At 38.7% G+C, this 14901-nt stretch overlaps 1 protein-coding gene across 8 annotated transcripts in view; it reads left to right on the plus strand.

The window, feature by feature from the left end:
• Positions 1-14901, plus strand: part of COBLL1 (cordon-bleu WH2 repeat protein like 1) — an 80843-nt gene that overhangs the window by 25990 nt on the left and 39952 nt on the right. Inside the window, exon 1 of one of the 8 annotated variants that reach the window (XM_066999740.1) lies at positions 14706-14731. The exons of the other annotated variants lie outside the window; for them this stretch is intronic. Within the exon in view, the coding sequence (XP_066855841.1) occupies positions 14721-14731 (11 nt within the window). The 5' untranslated portion in view covers positions 14706-14720. Of the gene's footprint in view, positions 1-14705; positions 14732-14901 lie in introns of those variants that run through there. 8 annotated transcript variants of the gene reach the window in all.

Below are 14901 nucleotides of genomic sequence, written 5' to 3' on the forward strand. Positions count from 1 at the left end.
TCTGTGGATCAGAAAAAGGTTGCAGTTTTAATTTAAGAAAATACATATAAAAACTTTTATACAGTGTGATTCAAGTTGTGGTAAGACTTCAGCCTTGTGAAGAAAAGCCTGTTTGTGTCTGTGATGGCACTTTATTTCGCTGGGAAGGAAGGTCTGTGCTAGCTGTTGTGAAGTTGCCATTCATGACTATGCTAAATGCCCTTTCATATGTTTTTAACAGGTACTTTTGTTTGTCTTTCTTTAAAATATAAAGAGTTGTCACATGACCTCATCTCTAAAACTGTCTTTATAAACCTTTATGAAAAAACAACTTTTCAGTTTAGAAACAATCCAAAAAAATCTATATAAAACATTGTTCATGCATCCTGTTCCTTCAGTTCTGTGATATGCCGTGCCTAATTCAGATTTTGATAGAAAAGGAAAATTGTCAGAAATAGTCACCTACCATAACTGTTTGCCGTTCTGCTGAAGGCTTGCAGAGTTTACAGGGCTAAAGTAAAGCACTGAATCATAAGCACTTGATGAATATTATGCCTACGTCTAATATGTCTAAGAGTGGAAAATACCAGGTGAGCAGACCTGGTTCAGGGGTTGGTATGTCACTACAACAATGTGATTTTTTTTTCCATTGCCATATGAAGACAAGACACCTAAAAAGATTTGTGATCTTGCTATAGCGTAAGATGCTACTGGACAAGTAAATATATTCACTTATCTCTCTCTGTCTGCTCTCCCCCCACCTCCCCTTTTGGTCCAGCAGAGCTCAGCTTCATTAAACTCTGTTCGCTCTGTTCGCTTTTCTTCTTTCTTCCTGCTTTCACTCAGTGTTGTTCTTCGTAAGCTTTTTCATTTGATAACATTTCAGTATTTGTACTCCACACAAAGGCAAGTGTTTGAATACTTATATTGCCTCTTTTCTGAGTAGGTAGAAAATTGAGCTGACAGCCCTGCCCTGTAAAGAGCTTATAAGAACCTGGTGTGTTTTAACGTACAGAATTATAAGTGTCTCGTACAGTTGCACAGATGAGATGGGCTGCACAAGTGGTATGGCACTGTGTTGAGCTGCATGCCCATGCAATGCAGCGTGTTGTACCTGTTTTCTAGAATATCTGGTTTATCTAGTCGCAGTCTCATGGACCTACTGTTGAGGTAGCACAAAGAGGGTTTCGATAAGTAGACGTTCCAGTAACATGCTGGAATGGGGGGTGGTGAAATATGAGCTTTGCCAATTTTTGCTGTTGTCTCTTTAGCTTACAGAATACATTGCTTTTTTTTTTTTAATTTTTGTTTTTCCACATGCTCACTCTTGGCAGGTATCTAGGATAATTTTTTTTTTTCAAACCATAATTGTACAAATAGCACTTTAAGGATACTACCCTGTTACCTTCAATTTTCAGCTACTTTGTTGAGGCTACCATATTATCTCTGCTATGTATAGAATTAGCTCTGTATTTTGGAATTCTTTCGACTCTTTTTGTTGATTTTGAACTTTCTTCTTTTAAATGCTGGAGAGAATCCCCAAACATGATATGCCCATTACAGAAATTGGTATGATACACTCCCAGTTTAGTTGACCGTGATACTGATACTGAAGATGTGTTGTTATCTGGATTAAATAGTTGATGTGTGTGCATATTAAGTAAGTGTGTTTTTCTTCCTCATTCCTGTCCTTCGGGTAGCAGTGAACCTGGGGCATGGTCCTTCCCATGTGCCGTCTGCTCATCTGTGGTCTTTTGCTTCCCAGGCATCCCTTCGGAATGGGTGTCCTACTGTAAACCAGTTTAAGCTCCTGTAAAACAAACTCTTATCTGAATTACATGCTGACATCATTAAATGGGGAGGGCTTTTCAGTACAGAATTTAATATTGATCCCAGTGCAATTATGTATTATTTTTGCATCGTCTTGTGCTTACTTCACTTTAAGGAAGTACCTGGAACTTGCATGACTACATATATATCTACAGTTATAAACCTTGTCATTTATCATCTGATAAGCACACAAACTCAAAAGACTGAGAGAACACCACAAGATAAGCTGCTCTGAATGTTCTGAGGAACTGAGGGAGTTATTGCTGGGTGTTTTTTTTTCTTCTTAAAGCAGCAGTGTATCATATGTAAACAATCAGAACAAGAAATTTGTTAAACCCCCTATTAGAGCTACATCTCAATTCCCTATAGCAATGGTGCCATAAAAATATCTGGCGAAGTGCAGACTATTCTGTCAAGAGACAGATGTGATTAAGAAAACGTATATGGGGAACTTCGATCTGAAAATTTCTAAATTAAAGCAGGGGATTTTCCAAAAGAAAAATCACAGTGGGAGCTTTATTCTGTCTGTCAGTTTTTCATTAACTTCCTAGACCCCTGGCAGTGATTTAAGGAAGCACAGTGACTCTGTTTGGAGCTCAGATCTCCAAAAACATTAAGGTCTCTTTTTTTTTTTTTAGTTATTTGTGTTTGGGTGCATTTGACTGGTGAATCCCATAGTGACATTTAGTGTGCCAAAAAGTCTTTGCTGTGTGTGGCTCCTGCTTCTGCTGGTTAAGGAAAATAATACTGCTTCAGTTCTCCTTGGTGTTGTCTAAGTAAATTGTGAAGAGATGCGAAGTCTCCAGAATTTGACAAAATGTCTTGTACTAACCTTTGAATAATAAGGCGTTTGTTAGAAAATCCGAATTCTTTTTCCCTGCAGTTCTCTGCCATAAGTGAGTTTGGTCGGGTCTGGTCTAAAAGTTTTTTTTTTTTTTTTTTTTTTTTTTTTGCATTATGAGTTTTAAATTGTTGGATAGAGACTTTCTTTAATTATGCAGCTTTAGGCACAAGTCACATTTTTCACCCCATGCCCTCTGACGATGGCTCAGTGGCAGCTAACCTCTTCTGGATCTTGAGCACTTGAAAAGGTGGAACAGTTTCCATTGCTCTCTGCCTGGTTACTCAATATGGGTTACTTGGTACAAGACTGCCGCATTTTTTCAGTGTGGATTTTTGGGTGATTATTATTTTTCTTTCATTTTTTAAGTGCATAATTCGGCAACATTTTGGGAGCTAGTTGTGCCAAGGCACCAGTTTCGCTGTGCCACAATCCTAGCACAGTATCGGTTACCTTCTGGGGCTACGCCTGTGCCACCCAGAGGAGGAGTGGCTGGGGCGTGGGGCTGGCTGTCCCTCCAGCTTTCATCTTGTAGTGTGAGTGAGGAACATGGTGATGAAGGCACACTGGCCTATGGATTACTAAATTCTGGTTGGCTTTCAGCTGTGAATTGTCCACTGCTGTTTTAACCATAGTGTTGGAGCAGTAGTGAGTGTTACACCTGTGTGTGCCACAGCAACAGCTTCATTTATGGAAATAACCAGAGCACCAGACTTGTGGTTATTTGTTTCATTCCTTTTTCTAGCTCCCAGGTGTAGTGAGATCTAGGTGTACTGCTATGAATAGGCTGTGCTCCAAGCTTTTGTGGAGGATTATAAACCGGGATTAAAATAAAAAGGAATTACTTGATCATTAATCGGTGATCTTATTGCAACATTGTCACAACAGACCAAGAAATGTTGATCCTGGCTTTTCCATGCTGTTTAGTTTAATATGTATGCAAGCAATTCTTTAAGTGTATGTTGGCATCTCTAAAATAAAAACAAGTCTTGCTGAAACTTCCCAGAGGCAGCTGAATTTGGCCTGTTTGTGGCTTTCCTGCCTACACGCAGTGCTAAATGAAATAATACAGTTGTTGCACAAACAGGGAGGGTTATAAAGGTAGCTTTGCTGTGACATTGCATCTGTCGTGAGAGCTTTCCCAGAAAAAAAGAATATAGTAATTATATGATTAAACAATAAGGAAACTTTTTGGGTTGTGCACTTCCTCAGGCTATTAACCTAACCACTAATTAACCAACAGGAAATTCCAGACCTGAAAATTTCATTATTGCTATACTAAACTGTGAATATATGTGTGTTAATGAGAGTTACATTATAGCCATCTGTATCGTGTTTTTGAATTGTGTCAAAGCAGGAGAAACAGAATATACCATCTGTTACCTAGCCGTAGTAACATGCTGCATAAATCAAGTCACCAAAAAATAAAATAAAAATTAGAAGATCCCCCTATCTACAACCCTAGTTGTCTCTTTATTTCTTGTATTTTATTTGTAACAACCGCTAGTGCCGTGGCACTACCACCACTATAGTAATCACGGTAATGACGCTATTCTGTTTGCTTTGTTTTGTTTACAACTTCTGTGGTATAACTTCAGTATTCGGGGAGGAAGAGCTTCTTGAAGTAATAATTTCTGGGCAGTTATTGACTCCTCAACTTCAGTTTTGTATTCTCTCAAATGTGTTTGAATCCCTGAAACCAAGAAGCTAAGGATTGCCTTGCAATTTGCAGTTCTTTTTTGTTCTTAAGTAAATAGATTTTTCTGGATAATGTCTACTAGTGATCTCTCTTTCTCTGAACAGTGAGCATGAATTAAAGCATTTCACTGTCATCAGGCCCTGCGGATTTTTGCTGTGCCTTTTAAGCCTTGTATGCCCTTTTTTGTGAGTTCTTTTCTACAGTATTTTCTCCAGTATTTTATTTTTTTATTAAAAATTCTTCTCTGGGAACAAAGCTGGCACAGAAGAAAACACTAAAACAGCTGTGGGATAGTGAGGCAGATCCTTAGCAATCGAGATGAAATGTGACTCAGCAAGGTGTAAAATGCTGCTAATGATTGCATATTACCTGTTGTGCTGAGTAGGGAGAAGAGTGATCTTTGATGTGAAAATGAGGATAAAAGGTTGTAATTGAGATAGAGAGGTGGAAGAGTCATGCAGCAGTTTAAGGGAAGTCACCCTGTGGACAGGTAGCCCAAATATGGACTTATCTTTTTGTCCCCAGTAGAAGTTTTTTTTTTGAGTAGGCACTCTCATTTTGTCCTTGATTGCACAGCTTTGGCAAGAGCTCTTAAGTACTAAGTTATTCAAGTTAAATGAACAAAATTCTGTTTCTCTGCAGACTGTGATGCAACAAGCATAGTTAGAATATAATGAGGAATTCTTCAATGTAGCAGTATATCTACAATGTAAATGCCTTATTTAATGCTACAGGAACATAGAAAGAACTTAAGTTCTGTGGTGACCAAAAGGATGAAGGGAAACCAGCTGATAGTCTCTAGGTTATAGACTAGCAAAAATCTTCTGTATGCCCAGAAAGACTTTCAAGAAAACTAAAGGTGTGGCATATTATGGTAGACTTTGCATGGCTAAATTTATGTAAAAATAATAACGAAGTATGAGGAATCTCTGAAAGGAGGCCACCTTGGAGATCCCCAGGGATCTCTGCTGGAATTTTTGGTTCACCATAACTTGGAAAAAAGGTTATTAATGTGAGGTGACAGTCAGAAGTTGTCATTCATGGTAATTAGAGGAGACATTGCTGTGAAGACTTACAGAAGGATTTTACAAAGCCAAGTGACTGGCTAATGAAATGAGATGAAATTCACTTTAGATTAATTCAATAGGAATCGGTTTATGTGTATTAGTAAAGGAGTAGAGAAGAAAAGAGATGACATGATTGTGCCGCTGTATAACGACAGTCCAGTGCACAGTTCTGGCCTCTGGCCTCTCCGAAAGGGTATGATGGAACTGGAGAAGTAGGTTCCGAGAAGATGAATAGGGATGGTTAAAGGTGTAATACGGTTTTAATATGAGACATCATGATGTGGTCTCTCTGGTCTCATGTCCTTATATTTACTGTTGTATGTACATGCAGTGATTTGTTGTGTTGTAAGTATTCCAAGTAAGTGAAAAGAGAACATGCAGTAGAATCATCTAATGATACTGCATAAAATCCTTAAACCAAATGTTAAGTAATGGAAAAATAATTAAGTTCCCCTTCATGTTGAATGACTATACAATTTGTAATCAACTTTCCTTGTTGATGTGTGACTTGCCTAAGAAAAACAAATTCTTGGTCTGCTTCCAAGCCATTTGGAAGCCTCTGTCTATGCTCTCTTCTCCAGTTCTTTTTGATAGAACAAAACTATTTGCCTTTCCCTGGAGACTCAACTGTGTTGATCCATCACAGATGAGATGTCATCTCAGTAGGTACAAAGCAACTGAAGAAACAGTATTTAATAAAGCAGGAATTTAATCTGGAAGATTGCCTATTCCTAGCTAGTAATCCAGGTTTCCTGCTATTCTTGCTACTTTCAGACTTAAGTTTCTCATGGATATTATTTAAAAAAAAAATAATCAACTATTTCAGGGTTAGATGGAATATCAGATAGTTTAAAAATAAAAAGTTTTTTGTTTGTAACGATAGAGACAATAGGTTCAAAGAGCTTCCAACGGCACAGATCTGTCCCCATTGATTTTTTTTTAAATAAAAAAACAATTCTGACCAACTTTTCCATATGTAGATAACTGGTACACATCCATTGTGTTTAACAGCCTATTAGGCTTTGAGATGGGAGGGTTGTTTGATTTTTCTATTTTTACTTATTATAGAAATTCTCAATACTGTGGTTAATCACAGACAACTGAAACTGAAGATATCTAGAGATCTAAAAATGAATATTGGGAAGTTGTGGCTGTTTTTTTTTGCTCTTGCTTGATATGCAAATCTTCATATCCTATTGGTCTCAGAAACAACTCTGTGGATTAGTACAGATGTTTCACATACTCTAAAGAAGTGACCTATACAGGGATCTCTTTAGAAAGTGGTTTGTATCTAGTACTGTAGTGTTGTATTTAGCAAAATTAGATCATTTATTTCTCTTGAAGCATGCATGCACAAGAAATAAAATTCTGTGTTTACGAACTGTTCGCATACATTCCCTTTTGCTGCTGAGGGTAGTCAGTTGATTTTTCCTTTTTAGGGAATGCTTGCCAATACAGCGATGCCAAGATGAGTAGAAGTAGTAGTATGTTTTATGGGAAAAATTAGAAGCATTTAAAAACTAATTCTGAAGAAATTATAAGAAAACATTTTAATTCCTCTCCCATAGATTTTATTTTCTAATACACTGTCTAAACTCTTTTTACCAGGTCTTTTAAAATTCTCAGTATTTTAGTTTTCATGCATGTTCTGGTAGCTTGAAAAAAAAAAAAGGAAAAAACACTAGGAGCATTTTTATATCAGTTTGTCATATAAAAGCTTTGTGCAAATCAACAAAAAATCAACAGCAATAAATGTACAGCTTTATATGTGAAATCCCTAAGAAGGAAATTGCTAAGTAAATAAACAGTATATAAAACTTAGTACCGCAAGATACCAAGGAATAAAGAAAATCAGACGTTATGAACATTAACTGAATATGTCTAGCTACAGCCCTTAGACCAGGTAATGTTTCCGAGTGGGATTTCCGAATGTTTTGTCCTGTGTAGGACAAGTTTGCCACAGGGAATGTGTTGTTATCTTAGATTACATTGATACCCTGTTTGCCGTGAAACTTTTACTATTGGTGATCTAAGTCCTGCAAGTCTGGCTGGGTCTGTATTGCTGCTGACCCCAGCTTTTCAAGCAATTAAAATTGTTGCGAGGTTTTCAGTTCTAAACACTATTAACTCTTGAAGTTTAGCTCCAGACTGCCCTTTACTTGGAATGCCACCAAGTTGATCTGATGGTTTGTTTCATTTAACCTTACATGTACTGGGTAAAACTGAATTTGTCTGATACAAGGGTGAGTGAATGCTTTTGGCAGGACTTCTTGGGTAAGAAAGGCCAGCTAAGGAGTTGTCAGTGGTGTTAGTCACCGCACACAGACATTATCCTCTCCTGAAGTGGTACACAAACAGCTTCAAAACACTTTGTGGCCTGATACAGATCTAGAAGCAGTATTTGCTAATGATAGGAACCTGCAGGATGCCACAACTGGTAATAGCACTTGCCCAAAAGAGTTTGACTGCATTCCTTCCCATTACCTGAGCAGATTTAACTGTAAGCAGTTTTTATCTTGCTGTATACGTGAGGTTTGACTTTGACAACAGGTAACCGAGTTGAGAATTGTTTTTCAAGCAGCTTGTGTTTTTCTTGACAATGGCGTGAAGCTTCTGTTATTACCCTACTTCAAAGACTGCGAAGTCATTTTCTTCCCAGGTAGTGTAAATGTTGATCTTTTGTGATGCTGTTTACTCAAGATCTTAAGCTTCAATAATTTTGTAGGCAGTACTGATGATCAAATTAACTGGATTTGCAGTTATGTGCCTCTGCTACCAAAGTATTCCACTAACCACTAAAATTTGCTCACCTGAACTGCTTAATTGGGTGTCTTACAGATAGAGAAATGGGGAAGGATAAAAAGCATAGAGAAAGGAAGAGTCCTAATTCTAAAACTTCCCATTAAAGTTGTCTTGCAGAAAGAAAAGGAGTATGGGTGACGGGATTGGATTCTTTTTATGGTATGAAGCCACAGAAGATACAACAAAGCTACTTAATACTCTTTTGAATTGCCTGAAGTAGACGTGTCAGGATTAATGACTACACAAATCTCTAGATGTACTATATAGGCTGTTTGGTCAGGTGGTGGGATTATAAATAGGTAGGCTTACTGATGTCACCAGTAAAAGAAAGAAATGATGGTGTGCTTGCCATGCACACACTCCAGACCTTCTACCTACATATGCTGTTGAAAGAAATTCACTTGATTTTAATTAAGAGAGACCTGAGTTATCTTGGAGGTAAGCAGAAAAGTAGTTTAACCACTTTTAGCTGTACTTCTTCCCTGTACTTCTTCCCTCTCCTTCTTTAGGTGATCAGCAGGCTTCCAGGTAATACTTAGGTTATCTTACTGGGCAGCGTCCTACTAGCAGCTTTTTTGTTTGATATGCACAGGTAAAACTTTGACCTGCAGAGCTGTTCTGGTTGGTGTGAATGGGAATTCTGGAAATGTTTGATGTAAGGTGACAAATATTTTGCAAGACTAAGGATGAAAGTGTTGGTATTTACACAGCATTTGCTTGCTTGTTTGGTTGAACTCATCTGAACTCCTGTTGCGAGGAAAAATATTTACCGTAATTATGTCCCTGTAGCAGCATTTAAGTCTTTGCTCTTGTAAGGAAGGCAGATTCAAGTATAGGGCAGTACATAAGTAGTCAGAATCCAAACACAGACCAGTAAAAGGAAAGAATTGATGTCTGTAGTGCTGTTTTCAGAGAAAGTATGTAATTCTTCCAGTCCAAGGTACAAAAGCCTTTTATCCCCTTACTGGCTCAAAGACCAGGATGAATAAAGACTTGTAAGCTTATCCATGTAGATGGACTGCTAGAATTTCAGTGGTGTGCTTCTGGGTACAGAAGCTGTTCCATCTGTTATTTTAAGTTACAGATTGCTGCCTGAAAGTTCAAATGAGATTATTTTAATTGAGGAATGTTGTATTTCATGGAGACAGGAAGGCTTTTCTGACTTCGCTTGTCTTTCATCTAATTTTTATCTAAAACTTTGGAAGAAAAGTTCTTTTTAATAAACTTGTTGAAGTCAATGCCTTTGGTGTTTAATATAGTGGAGTCCATGCTGTGTGCTCATTCAGGAGGTGAATACAGTGTTGTAGCACAGTAGTTAGAGCAAGTCACTTACTCGTCAGCGTAATGTACAGCAAAGTTCCTTACTTTCCACAGAGCAGGCTACCACTGCTGCTAATAGTTGTTGTAAAGGCTAGTAAGAAATAGGTTTCCCCCTTTCCTAAATATTTTTTTTCCTACTGTAAAGTTAAGGCTGAAACCCTGTACCCTTTTTCAGAAAGAGCAGAGACTTTTTAATGGAGTAATGGGGCATCCAAAACAGCTTTGGTGCTACCTACCATGGTGCAAGGAGACAGCTTTTTTTGAAGAAACATCGTCTTTCGGGCCTGTTGCAGGAATGCAGTAAGAATGAGTGTTCAGAAGAAAGTGGAGGAGGGAGCTAACAACAGCTCTTGTATGTAGATGGGGATGAGTCTGGGGGAGGAAGTTGTAGCATTTCTGTGGGCCCTGAATTGCCAACCAATGAGGGAATTGAAGTTAAAGGGGGACAAAGGGGAGGGAGGCTCCTGCTGCCAGCGGCAGTGAAAGTGGGTAGGAAAACTACTGGTCAGGTGGATGCTACAAAGAGCTGGGCTAGGACTTTGGGCTGTGCTTCCTACCACCCATCGCCCCACAGAATGCACGAGAGATCAGGCTTGAGCTTCAGCAGCAGCACTGACGTTTGAGGAGGTGGTAAGTGCCGCCCTGTTCCTGAAGGCAAGGCCTTTCCCACCGCTTTCTGAGGGCGCGGGTGCTACAGGGGATGCTGTAAGAGATGAGCAGGAGAATCTGGTGGTAGATGGACATTCACTGTGTTTGTTTGAGGTTTTGCACGGAGCGTTTGCCTGAGATGTTTGTGGAACTAAAGCTACATGGGGGGGACCTCTTTATTACATCTTAGCTCTCGGGTTAGCAACTGAGTTGAAAAACGAAAGTGCCAAGATGCTTCTCTTGCAATTTAGTGAAGGTAATGCTTGCTTTGGTACAATTTCCTAGCCTGAGCTTTTTCTTCTTGCATTTTCTTTCCTGTAATTAACTCATTTTCTGACGTGGTTTTGTGTAGTAACTCCCTTTCACTCCTCTTTTGTCAGTTTTTCATGTGTCATGTACCATCTGTTTAATTTCTGTAACTTAAAAATCTTCTTCTTCAGGATAGAAAACTTTCTCTGCTTTCCAGTCTATTCCGGTGCTTCATATCGCATCTGTTCTCCAATTTACTAAACCCTCTTATTTCTTGTTTATGCGAACGTACAAAACATTTTGAAGTTTTACCAAACGATAGGGAGCTAAAGGACCCAGCTGCCAGAAGAGGACTGCTGGTGGCTGTAGAGCTTTCAGCCAGGGAGAAGGGTTGGTCTGTTCCAAATACCTGCTGGAAAACACAGAATGAGCTGCAGTTCTTCCCAGAGCCAAGCTCAGTGATTCTTCACCTGGGAGACTGGAGCATTGCAGCTGTGCTCAACCTTTTCTAGCTAAAGAGAAGAGGGGTAAAGTTTGTCATCCCTGTTGCTGCTGCAGAGCTTCCCAGGTACTGGCCTGCATTGTTTTACCTGCATTGCCCACCCGCACCCATGCCGACGTTACCTGTATTTGAGGCATATGTGTATGGGAGGAAAAAGGGAAGGGTTTGTGCAGGTCTGTTTCCTGGCTGCTGTGCTACTGAGTGGTTCTGCTTTTCTTTTCCTTGCCTTTCCCCAGCCTCTAAATCCATCCAGTGCCTGCCTCCAATGTTACTTTTAAAATGCGATTTTGAATGGCAGAGAAAAAGGAACAGAAGAAAAGCTCAGATAAATTGGCAATTCTTTACTCTATTGATGTTCAGAATAGTGGCAGAAAAACCCACTAGCAGAGCTAGGTGTTTCATCTCCAGGCTTTGAAAAGACTGGCGCTATACCTGCTTTCATGACTAGGAGATAACGGCCAAAAGGGCAAATTTAGGTTTTGCAAGCCCTTAATTGAACTTTTCTTGCTGGTCATAGGAGAAGAATATCTGTGTGAGCCCGCTTTTATAGACATTCTTGAAAAAAGATTTGAGAGTTTGTTCCTAGTGGAGGTAACATATGTTTGCTCGAGTTTTAAATATTTGTTAGATTTATTAGTGTATCAAAGGTTAAGCTCCCCATTTCAGCTCAAGCTGCTCTTTGTTTCTTTTCCTGTTTATTCAGCCAGTTATATATTACTCAATCGCTGTTACAGATTTACTGTTTTCTCTTCCCTGCTCTCCTTCTTTTCTGTCAGGCTGTTTGCATAACTGTAAATATAATAAAGGCTAAATGAGTCATATGTAGTTTTAATAGTTTTGAATATCATTCAAGTTTTTTGGCTTTTCTTTTGGTAGCAAACCTATTTTTCACATTTGATACTTACATCTATTAGCAACCTTTCCACAAAGTATCTGCTTATTACAGAGGCATGTTGCACATGACATGCCAAATTTGAATTTAGTGTTAACACTATTTCACACGTCCAAGTTCTTAACCTCCTTAGAAGTAATGCTGTTGGAAGTGATTTTCCTCCACTTCCTTCCCCCCCCTCCCCCCCCTCCCCTGTTTCCCCTTTTTAAGAAGAAATACTACTTTTGGCACAGCATAATGTGGTATAAAAGATCACTTGTGTAAGAATACGTTTTGATAATTCCTTAATAATAATAACCTTTATGCAAATTTATGGCATAATGTATTTTTTTATCCTCTGTTGCCTGCTAGGATTCTGAGCTCTTGGCTGTTTTCCTAGCAGCAGGGCAAATCTTATGCCTAGAGAGGAGCTAACTGGTTTTGCTGGATGGCATAAAGTAACACTGAGTCAGTGGTGATCTGTGCTCAAGAGTTGGGCAGTATTTCATGTGTTTTAAGTGACCTTGAAAAGGTCATTGTAATGGTAGTTATGGTTTGGCTTTTAAGGGCAATGAACAAATTTTTGCTTTTTTAGAAAATTAAGTATAAATTTAAAACTTACGCTACAAAAATCTATCCTGAAGTTGGTGCCTCTTTAATATGGGGAGGGCCACAATTAAAAACATGCCTGTGCCATACAGATTGGTGTTTGTTGCCTCTGAATCCCCCCTTTTTCCTCCTAATAGGAGAAAACATTGCGTGAATTATGGCTTGAATACAGTCTCTTCTGTTTTCAAGACTGCCACTGCCATGGGGACAGACAATCAGACGGGCAAGTGTCTGTTCCAAATGGTCTGCAGGGAACTGAAGGATTCATTTGCTGCTTTCTTGCTTTCAGTGTGTACCAGACGTCCGAAGATTCCATTAAGCTTTCACCTTACTGCCATGGTTACGGTCCCAGTCCTGTGATTTATTTCTCTCTAGGATAAGACTTGTTTTAAAAATTCTTTTCTTCAGAACTCTGAGGCTAGTTGGGGAGGGATTCAACACATCCCATTGATTAGGAAAAACTTTTCTCTAGCGAGAGCTTTGAAAACATACCTTGATTCGTGAGATACCTCGTATTCTTGGTCCAATTCCCTTATGGAAGGGGATGGAAAAACAGGTATTCTATGTTTGTGTGTTTTTTTTTCTTTCACTGTAGCAATCACCTAAATGTAGGCACAAATAAGAACATCTGCAGAGGATTTGTTTCCTGCTGGATCCTCACTGAGTAAAGTCATAGAGATGATTTTCAAAAATCGGTTTATTAATCATATCACCTGTAGCATCACTACTGGCATATCAGTCGGTATATCAGTTGTACAAGGTGTTTTCGTTTTTACGAGAACCCTTTTCTCAGTTCCTCCTTTCTAGTACCATCTCTTATGTAACACTTTTAAAATACCAGAAATAATTTGCAGTGTTGATCTCCTTTCAGGCTTGTGAATTTGTATAGAAAGTGCGCTGTGAAATACCTCATTATCACAAAAGATTTAGAAGATTTTCATGGTTGTTCTTCCACCTGGAAATTGGATTTGAAATGTACTTCTGTACATTTATTCTTTTGTAACTATTGAACTTGCTGCTAGACATATCTGTACAATATAAATGCAGAATCTTCCCCGGATAGCTAAGTGGATGAGTGTGGAACCTGAAAGCTCACATTTATCTGCAGAGCAGATGCAGCAAATATTTTTTCCTTCATTTTGTCCTACAGGTATCATAAGCCTGGCTTGAAGGGATAACCTTCCAAGAATGGATAGTGCTTGCCTCTCATTGATCCATACCTTGATCTTCATATCCAGCTGGTGCTTTTATAGTAGAAATAACGATAGAGACGGTGTATCAAACAGTGATATTGATCTAGAGATGAAAGCCTAGTATCAAGGCTGATAGGCACATTGTATAGATGCCATGAGGCTAGTATAGCAAGTACTTGAGCTGCTTAATTTTAAGGATAAATATCCTTAAAGTATTTTAAGGATAGATAAGAAGAATACTAGAGTACATCAAAAGTAACCTCTTCAGCAGTACTTCTTCTAACCCAATTTTGTGTAGACATCTGAATCACAAGAACAAAGCAGTGCAGAGGGTGTTTTGCTACATGCGTAGCATAACTTTTAATTTCTTGAACTGAAACTTTAAGTGATTGGAAAAAAATCTAGATTTTTTTTTTCAAGTAACTTGTAGAAATGTGTATATAGAGAGCTGGGATGCAGCAAACAGCAGTGAAAGGTGGTTAAGAAGTAATGTAGATAGTTACAGGTGATGATTTCACTTCTATTTGCTGAGTGTAGTAGTGTTTGGGGGGGGGATCTCTAGAAGCTTATAAATAAATTAGGTTTTTCTGCTTTTGACAATTTTTTTTTCCTCCTTGCGAAGAGCTCCAGTTCATTGGGCAGTCTGCAGCAAAGGACTTCCAGTCCTTTCTTTTCTGTCAACTTCAGAGTTGAAGACAGGATGAGAATGAGTGAATCCAAGATGAGAAAGATAAGTCTCTCTGAAAAAACAGAAAAATAGATGACTGTGTTGTGGTATGAAATAAATATAATTTTGAAGATATGCTGGCTGCCAGCAGGCGGACTTACCATCAAGTACTGCAAAATATTAAGATGTTTGCTTGCAGTAACCCATGTCCATATGCTGTTGTATGTATGTAGTATCATTTGACTGACTGTAATGGATATCATGCGATGTTCCTCATAATGATTAACAGATCGCTTAGAAACACAGGAGTTCTGTCCTTTGCTAATAACACTCAAGACATCAGAGACTCGCATACAGCAGGATGTCTGGAAGAACTTTTTTTTGTTGTGAGTGAACAGATGCCAAGTATCAGATTGTAGACAGAATAAAGCTTCGTGCTTCATATGCACAAAAGGTAAATCCTGTGCTTATACATAGACTACTCTGCTGTGCTGGTGGTAGTATGGGTGGGAAGAGTGCTCCTGCTTGAGTGTTTTCATTTTGGTCTATCACAAAGTTATGCGGAGTTATGCAGGCTTGCAAGCAGCTCTGCAACTACTATAATGAGAGAAGCCATGTATTCCA

Source organism: Anser cygnoides, chromosome 6 (genome assembly GCF_040182565.1).
Source record: "Anser cygnoides isolate HZ-2024a breed goose chromosome 6, Taihu_goose_T2T_genome, whole genome shotgun sequence".
Taxonomy (NCBI): Eukaryota; Metazoa; Chordata; class Aves; order Anseriformes; family Anatidae; genus Anser; species Anser cygnoides.